The 10,564-nt window shown below is 35.2% G+C and overlaps 1 protein-coding gene across 1 annotated transcript in view; it reads right to left on the reverse strand.

Annotated features, from left to right (window-relative positions):
* LOC107586088 (lysyl oxidase homolog 4-like) overlaps positions 1 to 1,320 on the reverse strand; it is a 28,560-nt gene extending 27,240 nt beyond the window's left edge. The window contains exon 1 of the mRNA XM_016273325.1: positions 1,026 to 1,320. Coding sequence (XP_016128811.1) covers positions 1,026 to 1,320 — 295 coding nt within the window. The remainder of the gene's footprint in view (positions 1 to 1,025) is intronic.
* Positions 1,321 to 10,564: the final 9,244 nt, after the last annotated feature.

Consider the following 10,564-nt stretch of genomic DNA (forward strand, 5'->3'; position numbering starts at 1 on the left):
GATGTAATGCTAAATTTCTCCAAATCTTGGATGACCTGAGGGTGAACTATTCTTTTAAAAATTTGAGGAGAAGATTACCAATGACTTACAGTTTGGTCTGTTAATCAAATACAGTAAAGTTATTGAATGGGTTTGGAAGACTTGGAAAACAGCACACGTTACATTGATCAATTTTATAATACTTGTATGGTACTTTAGTTTCATTTTTTAAGTTTAAAATATTCAGTCTCAAATCACTGTAACTGAATTTTTTTTTAAAACAGCAATCAGTATTAAAACTTATTTTGTGTTCTACTACACGACATGAGGATGAGCAAATAATGACAGAATTTGAACAAGCCGCTAAAAATAGCTCCATAAATGTCATAAAAGCACATTTTTTAAGAAATGGTACATAATGCAAAAGGTATACATTTGAAGTCTGCAGACTCCATGTGCACAATACAAGTTAATATGGGACAGAAGCATCACCATCAAAAGCATTACAAAAAAGCTCTGGTGAAACTGTCTCAAGGGTTTGTTATAGTTTTAATGACAGTGTTGTCTTGCCAACTAAGTGTTATACATGCTACGGGTTAGTGGCTGTCTTTATAGCTGCCTTAAAGTGAAATTACAGGGAGCGATTTAGGTGATGTAAAGAACAGTAGCTCTGTGCACTTGCACTAGTGAGAAACAGCTATTTAATACAGCCTTCATACACAATTGTGCTCAAGTCTTTCACATAATCCACAGTTAAATGTGAAAATAACAGAGATTAAAACTCTTAAACCTCAGCTATTCAGACAGCAACTTTTTAAAATACATAAAGGGACAGTTCACTAAAAAACTCGCTTTTGGCGCTCGATGGCCATTGGTTACCATTCATTTTTATTTATGGGAAAGAGCAGCACAGACATTCTGCTAAACATCTACCAAAGAAAGTAAGTCATACAGGTTTGGAACAACATGAGTAAAAAATGACAGAATGTTCATTTTTGGGTGATTCAGAAATCACAGTTTATGTATTTTAACAGACATTCACTCACCTTCTCCTTCTCCATACTTGGCACTGTGCGCCCATGTTATGCCACTTTGGAAACCCAGTTCCCTGCAAACCACATTAGCGAGTTTAATGTCGACCTCATCATCGCATACGGTGCCCCACGTCCCGTTGTGCAGGACTTCAACTCGTCCCTCATTTTCTCTGTGGCTGATACCTGCCAGTCGCACTTTGGCAGCAGGAGCACGCCTTGATCGGCCTGGTGAGTCGGGACGTGCGTTCATGCACACAAAGAGGAGCGCAAAGAGAAGAACACAAGTGGGACAGATGACCCGAATCATGATTGCACACAGGTGAGGCTTCTGGAATACAAAACAACAGTGGCCATTGTTACTAAATTAACTACAAAATGAAATTAAAAGTACTTAAGTTGCACTGTGTGGGTTACAAAGATAAATTGAGTGGTATTTGGCTGGCCATGTGATCGCAAAATGGCAGCCTCCATGGGGTAATGGGGTAGCTTTTTAAAAAGCTTTTATTAAGCTGCTGATATGACTGGAGTCTTTATCTGAACATATTTAGCAAAAATACTTTTTGAAGAAAATATTTTTTTTTTTAAACTTTTTTAATGAGCAGAACATTAAATAGCTCCATTAAAAAGATACAGTTGGAAAGAAGTCTAACAGGGTCCAGGCGATTTTCTCAGTATTTAGATTTTTTTGCACCATCAGATTCCAGATATTCAAATAGTTGTATCTCTGCCGAATATTGTCCTATCGTAACAAACCATACATCAATCAAACCCTTATTCAGCTATTTATTTATTCAGCTTATAAATCTCAATTTCAAAACACTGACCCTTATGACTGGTTTTGTGGTCCAGGGTCACATATTATACAATATTTATATTATAATATTTATTTATAATACAACAACATTTATAATAACAATTAAGTCTATTTGAAGATCATTGGGACTTTTTTGTATTACTTTAATACAATACTTTACCTACACTATAAATGAAATGAAATGAAATATTAAATTCTGGTTTTATTTATATGACTCAGACATGGTCTTAACAGGTTTCTGTGAGGTTCACCCAACAGATTTGTGCATATTGCATTACAGCATGTGATGGATGGAAGAAAAGTTTAGTAGAGGTATGATAACAGGAAACATATAATAATAGGACAAAAAAAATGAATTAGGAAAAACTAGGGTATACTGTTTGTGTGCATGAATAGCAACATGATTATATAAGTATCCAAATATAATTGTATATAACATATTTCCCCTCATCCCAGTAGTTATTCATAAACCAATAGATAAAACCTATTATGACAAAGCATGCAATAGAAGAGAAGGAGAGAGATAGAAAGCACATTTAAGAACATCATTAGGAACCCAAGCAGATACACCAAAGAGTTAAAAGTCAAATTTCACTCACCTGGCAGCCACACGTAAGTCACGTCAGTCACGGACTGGAGGAAAATGAATGAAGGAGAGAGTTGAACATACACTCTGTCCCTCTCCTCCCTCTCCCTCTCCCTCCCTCCATCACTTCAACATCCCTCCCACAGATGTCTCCATCTTTATCTCAACGTATTTCACATCAATGCCTAGAAGAACTGTGAGTTTTTTTTAGCTGTTTGTTTTCTAGTATATTTTCACTAAATGTTGAGACTTAAAAAGTTATTCAGTATAGAACTTGCAATTTTTATAAATGTTTATATACATTGTTTTATATTTTAATCTCATTTAAAAGAAAAAAGTCTCTGATGGACTTAGAGGTTTTTGCATCTGAATATAGTGTGTGTGTGTGTGCGTTTTTGTGACAAATTAGGACATACATTTGTATAATGACAAAGGTATGACATAGGTATTACAAGGAGAAGGTGACTTTTCAGGACATTACCCCATGTCCACACTTTTCAAAACACTTATAAATCACACAGAATGGAGTGTATTGACAATCTGAAATCGCACAAAGTTTCCTGTAAGGGGTAGGGTTGGTGTAGGGCAATAGACTATACTGTCTGTACAGTATAAAAACCATTACGCCTATGGGATGTCCCCACTTTTCACAAAAACAAACCTGTGTGTGTGTGTGTGTGTGTGTATAAACACACATATAGCACATTTTCACAAAATGTTGAGTTAATCCATATAATTCATTATTTTCTTTCTCTTTGTTTTTTTATCAATATGCTGCACAATATTCACATTCAAGTCCATGTGATAAACAAATTACTTCAAGTAATCTAAAATAATATAAAAGTAATCAAAAGTTACCTAATATGTGTATTCCAGATTATGTTACTAACTACAATTTTCATCATGTAATTTGTAATCAGTTATGGACTAGCGTATATATGTGTGTGTGTGTGTGTGTGTGTTTATATTTATATATACTGTACATTTAACAGAGGTTTGTCAGTAACGTATCGTAAAAATGAAGTTGCTACTATCATTTGATAGTGCATCTTAAATTTTAATCTGCTCATACACTTAAACTTCTTACAGCCAACTTTGTAACACTAAGACACAGGAAGATCTCAAGTCCTGAATAACTCCTTGTGTCACAATTCCAAGTAACTAAAAGAAGCTGCATAACCACATAGTAGATGTTTCTTCAGTGAGGTGACCACAAACCTCACTCCCAAAAAAGCAAGACATTCTTCTCTTTAAACCACAGTAAGGATCGTCTTAAATACCTCGAGACTCATTTTCACCTCCATCCATATTCCTTCACTCTATAGATAAAACAAACAGCTGCTTGTTTTTATTTGTACATACTTTAAATGTTTGCATGTCTGTGAGTTTGTGACCAAATTAGCATGTTATGTTGATGGTGTATTAACAAACCTCAGAAGGACCAGTTTAGATTCACAGGCATATTTCTATCAAATCACATCCGTAACTGTGTGCAAGGTGAGCTGCACCTCAGCAACAATTACCATAACTTCCATGTACAGATTTAGGAACAAACAAGAGAAAAATTATAAAACGTTAGGGGGGGGAATGCCCTACCATCTTGAGAAAATATTTAACAGTTTCCTCAATTACCTAACCTCTGTTCACGTATTCGCTGTGTATTGAAAACTAGCAATTAAGTTGTTTTTGTGCCAAAGTTGGTGTGACTGTGTGCTTGAATGCAGGTCCCTCCCACTGGGTAAACCAAGACAGGAAAGGGGAACCTGTTAGAGCAGCTAATCAAAGAGAAATCTTGCAAAATGACTGATAGAGAGAGGAAAAACTGCCAAAAATATACATACAGCGCCTCAAATCAACAAGACTGCTATTACTACCAATATACATTATGTGACTCATGGGTGGCATACATGACATACACTATACCAGCCCAAAAATATGGACACACCTACTCATTCCTTGTTATTACTGTTTTTCCACATTTTATAATAATGGTGCCGTCATCTACAATGCTAACTGAATTATGTAATGACAAAAAAAAAAATTTTTTTTAACTTTCTCAAAGTCAACACCCTTTATCAGAGCTTCTACAGGTTTACTCACTCAGCATTCACTTAACCATTTCATGAGAAATTATGAGATAGTCACAGTGAGAGTCAGATTGTGAATTATAAAGTCATACCTATAATTTAAGTCACATTTTGGGATATAGAGATGCAGTAGGGATTGTGAAATATAAAAACAGATTAGTAAATATAAAGTTAGAATTTGGAGATATAAAGTCACAATTATACAGAATAAAGTCACTACTGCGAGATATAAAACATTTTTTAAAGAAATGAACATACAAGTTTGGTATAAAAACCATTACGCCTATGGGATGTCCCCACTTTTCACAAAAACAAACCTGTGTGTGTGTGTGTGTGTGTGTATAAACACACATATAGCACATTTTCACAAAATGTTGAGTTAATCCATATAATTCATTATTTTCTTTCTCTTTGTTTTTTTATCAATATGCTGCACAATATTCACATTCAAGTCCATGTGATAAACAAATTACTTCAAGTAATCTAAAATAATATAAAAGTAATCAAAAGTTACCTAATATGTGTATTCCAGATTATGTTACTAACTACAATTTTCATCATGTAATTTGTAATCAGTTATGGACTAGCGTATATATGTGTGTGTGTGTGTGTGTGTGTTTATATTTATATATACTGTACATTTAACAGAGGTTTGTCAGTAACGTATCGTAAAAATGAAGTTGCTACTATCATTTGATAGTGCATCTTAAATTTTAATCTGCTCATACACTTAAACTTCTTACAGCCAACTTTGTAACACTAAGACACAGGAAGATCTCAAGTCCTGAATAACTCCTTGTGTCACAATTCCAAGTAACTAAAAGAAGCTGCATAACCACATAGTAGATGTTTCTTCAGTGAGGTGACCACAAACCTCACTCCCAAAAAAGCAAGACATTCTTCTCTTTAAACCACAGTAAGGATCGTCTTAAATACCTCGAGACTCATTTTCACCTCCATCCATATTCCTTCACTCTATAGATAAAACAAACAGCTGCTTGTTTTTATTTGTACATACTTTAAATGTTTGCATGTCTGTGAGTTTGTGACCAAATTAGCATGTTATGTTGATGGTGTATTAACAAACCTCAGAAGGACCAGTTTAGATTCACAGGCATATTTCTATCAAATCACATCCGTAACTGTGTGCAAGGTGAGCTGCACCTCAGCAACAATTACCATAACTTCCATGTACAGATTTAGGAACAAACAAGAGAAAAATTATAAAACGTTAGGGGGGGGAATGCCCTACCATCTTGAGAAAATATTTAACAGTTTCCTCAATTACCTAACCTCTGTTCACGTATTCGCTGTGTATTGAAAACTAGCAATTAAGTTGTTTTTGTGCCAAAGTTGGTGTGACTGTGTGCTTGAATGCAGGTCCCTCCCACTGGGTAAACCAAGACAGGAAAGGGGAACCTGTTAGAGCAGCTAATCAAAGAGAAATCTTGCAAAATGACTGATAGAGAGAGGAAAAACTGCCAAAAATATACATACAGCGCCTCAAATCAACAAGACTGCTATTACTACCAATATACATTATGTGACTCATGGGTGGCATACATGACATACACTATACCAGCCCAAAAATATGGACACACCTACTCATTCCTTGTTATTACTGTTTTTCCACATTTTATAATAATGGTGCCGTCATCTACAATGCTAACTGAATTATGTAATGACAAAAAAAAAAATTTTTTTTAACTTTCTCAAAGTCAACACCCTTTATCAGAGCTTCTACAGGTTTACTCACTCAGCATTCACTTAACCATTTCATGAGAAATTATGAGATAGTCACAGTGAGAGTCAGATTGTGAATTATAAAGTCATACCTATAATTTAAGTCACATTTTGGGATATAGAGATGCAGTAGGGATTGTGAAATATAAAAACAGATTAGTAAATATAAAGTTAGAATTTGGAGATATAAAGTCACAATTATACAGAATAAAGTCACTACTGCGAGATATAAAACATTTTTTAAAGAAATGAACATACAAGTTTGGGGTCAATAAGGTATGTATGTATTTAAGTTTTATTTTGATTTAATTTAAATTTATTTAATAATTTTTTGAGAAATTAATACTTTTACTCAGCAAGGATGTTATAAACTGACCAAAAGTGACAAAATATTTCTGATGCTGATCTTTTTGATTTTTCTATTCATTAAAGAATCTAAAAAATATACCATGATTTTCAAAAAAAAAAAAAAGCAACACGGAAGACTGGAGTAATGATGCTGAAAATGTATCATTTTTGCTTCACAGAAATAAATCATATTTAAAAATGTATTAGTAGAAAACTGTTATTCTAAATTGTAAATATTTCAAAACGACTGTTTTTAGTGCATTTTTGATTAAATAAATGCAGCCTTGGTGAGCATTCTTTAAATAAATAAATATTTTATAAATCCAAGACTTTTGAACAGTAGTGTATATTTGTCTGTAAAGCATTTTCAAGCAACTAAACCTTTCATTCAAAATGTTTCTATGAACACTGGAAACAAATTCAGATGAGTACATCAAAACGTAGCATACTTATGCTAATTCACCTATAACACAGATGATACAGTGCAAAAGCCCAGAAGCATCATTAGCCGAGAACACCGGTGACTACTTCAGCATGATGATGGTTCCTCAGCAAGTGTGTCTAATGGATGTAGACGGCAAGTCCTCACTGACTCTGTCTGTGTGTGTGTGTGTGTGTGTGTGTGTGTGTGTGTGTGTGAGAGAGAGAGACGGAAAGGCAACGCACAGGCTCTTAAGAGACGCTCTGTCGCTCTGTACCGAGACCCGGCTCTGCCCTTAGCCACAATTTGCGGTGCCATGAAATAAATACATGCTCTTCAACAATAAACAACTGCATTTTCAAATTATAGCACCTCCTCCGGTTTACCCCCACCGTCACCTCCTGTTTTCGCTCTCCTTGCATGAGTCGCGAGTTTCATAATGCAGGCCGTTATAGAACAGCCTCGCACGTCCATGGAGGGCACCACAGTCTGAGAAAATGCTGGTTTTCACAAAATGCAGCATAAAGAGCTTGAGTTTTTTTTTTTTATGTACTGCCAGACAACAGAGTAATACATTGAATTACAATTTTGTCATTTTACTTGCATAACCCAAGTTTAACAAGAAAAAGTTGTGGCAGGACTTTATTTTACATTTAATGCATTTATTTATTTATTTAAAATATATTTAACAGCAAAAGCCTAGTTCAACAAAAAGAATAGTTGAATGAAAATAGCTGAAAATGTAACCACCCTCTGGCCATCCGAGACATACAGTAGATGAGTTTGTTTCTTCATCAGAACAGATTTGGAGAAATTTAGCATTGCATCACTTGCTCACCAATGGATCCTCTGCAGTGAATGAATGGGTGCCGTCAGAATGAGAGTCCAAACCTCACAGTGATCCACAATAATCCACAAGTAGCCTAATCCACATAACTCCAAATCAAATCTATAATTAAGGCATTTTAACTTTAAACTGTAGCTTCCTCCAGTGAAATGCTCATCCCGTTGTTCTCTCACATTGTTTTCACTTGTAAACAGTGCTTGTTCTGTGCATATTTCTCTCCTGATTCAGACGTGACAACTTTTTCACTGGAGAAAGCATTATTATGGATAGAGGACTTATAATTTTAGTGAAAGCAACTGTCTGAAGTTAAAAACGTCATAAAACAGGATTTATTTATTGTGAACACAGCTTTTTGCTTCACTAGATGTTAATTTATGGATTGGAGTCGTGTGGATTATTTTCGTGTGATGTTTTTAATCAGTCGTGTGGATTACTTGTGGATTATTGTGATGTTTTTAATCAGCTGTTTGGACACTCATTCTGACGGCACCCATTCACTGCAGAGGATCCCTTGATGAGCAAGTGATGTAATGCTAAACTTCTTCAAATCGGTTCCGATGAAGAAACATACTCATCTACATCTTGGATGGCCTAAGGGTGAGAATACGTTAGCAAATTATCATTTGTGGGTGAACTATTACCTTTAAATGCTTTATACATAATGTTTAAAAATTCAATTCAGTTTATACACATTTACTGGAAAGACTTGAGTCACAAAAGCCTCTGTTAAAACCAAAACCTGTGTTATCAATAGACTCTTCCGAAGCAATACATAAAGGCCACAAACCACTGGCTCCAGGCCACAATAGCAGGCTGGTATTCATACATGCTGTGGGTCGCACAAGTCTTCCCTGATAGTGTGAAGGCTTGCTTTTATATCCAGCCGTATTTTCCCTGACTCTCATACTCTGTGTGCCATGTGCTCTTCATATGGGATGCCTGCTCACACTTACCACAGGTCACTTTCAAGTGCTGCTGATGAAAGAGAATAATTTTGTGATGCTTCACTATACATTTATTATGATGACTTTTTTCCAAAGCTGTGCTAAATAAGGGTAAACACAATTTTTGAAAAGAATACGGAGCATGAATGTGACAAAAGTTGGAAAGGCGACAGAAGAAAAATAAATGGAGGATTTTCTGTCTCTTTTTGCAGTGACTCTCCACTTTCATTTTGAGTGACAAATATCCTTTAATGCATGACTGAACTATTAAGGGCTCTTAGAGCAGCACAAGTGAGGAATTGTTGCCGTTTTCAGACTCCTAAAAAAATTCATACAAATAATTTATTTGAACATACAGGTTTTTTTTTTTTTTTTTTAACTAACTGTTTGCCTCAAACCCAAACCAACAAAAGTGACATTTCTCTGGACACACATTACTGTTCGGTATTATTCAGTTTGTCTCCTCCCATTCGTAGCCTAAAATAAAAGTCGCTTCCCCTTTGTTCATGGGGGACCTCACCTTAAATATTAATGCTAAAATAACTCATCTGACAGGAAAGCACACATTTTCAAGGCACTCTAGACTGTCACAGAGTCAAAAGAAGCCCAACTAAACTAAAAGCACAAGCGTGACTATAGCCTGCATAAAAACCCATGCAGTCATATCTAAAAACTGAGGAAAAGTCATTAACTGACACGTCGTAAATAGTGTAATGTACAAAAATAGCAATGTATTTGTCTGTGGTACACTAGGTTAACATTAGTGTTTCTTTGGTTAAGTGTTTCAGAAGAGCACAACGAGGTTATAAAAGTTTCCAAATGCATTGAAACGAGAATATCGCTTGATGAAATCATTATCATACCAATAATAACAAACAAAAAATGTGCATCCTGTTCTACAAGAAGATGTCATGAGGTGGAAGACATGTCTCAAGCAGCCAACTTCCTTCTTATCCACTAAACCAAGAGAAAGAACGTTAAATAAAAGAGGAAATTATGAAAACCACCCGATCAACTTTGCACTGACGGCATGAAAAGTGCCAAAGCAAGAGTTCCCTGTGTCTCAGAACTCTTGCATAAGAAAACCACAAGATTTTCTGCATTTTGTGGAGCAGCATGACATGATCTATGAACGAAAACTGTGTTTGTGATCACTTTGTCAAACCATAATTCCATGTTCATATTTATAGATAAATGTAAATAATATCTAAATGGCAATGACATACCATTGGAAAATACCATGAAAAAAAATAAAAATACCACCGATGACTACAGATCATCAATACCTTTAGCGACACGATTCTGACCAAACATCCACTCATCTTAAGGGAGGGGGAAAAAAACAGCATCCACCATGTTTTCCGCTTGAGGAACAGCCTAGAGCTCACTATCTGATATGGTAAAGTGCAAGAAAAATAAAAAAGAACTGAAAATAATTAATCAAGAAACATAATTTCTTCAAATAATTGCGCAAACCCCTTTGCAATACTGATATGCCCTCAAATATAAATTTAGGGGCGTTCGAGAGAACTTACTGGAAAAGTCCAATTCAAAATATGGATGAATGAAGAGCTGGAGTGTGTCTAAGGTGGAGGAATCAAAGCAAAACACACAGCTAATTTTCCCTGAATGCCTTTTCTCTTTCTCAACGTAAAATCCACATATGGCATAGTATTATTCTTTGAATTTGACTAGAAATGTATCAGAAATAAATACAATTGTACACACCTACTAGTAAGGCACTTCTGTTTGTTTTAGCAT

Source organism: Sinocyclocheilus grahami, unplaced genomic scaffold, assembly GCF_001515645.1.
Source record: "Sinocyclocheilus grahami isolate Dianchi unplaced genomic scaffold, SAMN03320097.WGS_v1.1 scaffold77.1, whole genome shotgun sequence".
In the NCBI taxonomy this organism is placed as follows: domain Eukaryota; kingdom Metazoa; phylum Chordata; class Actinopteri; order Cypriniformes; family Cyprinidae; genus Sinocyclocheilus; species Sinocyclocheilus grahami.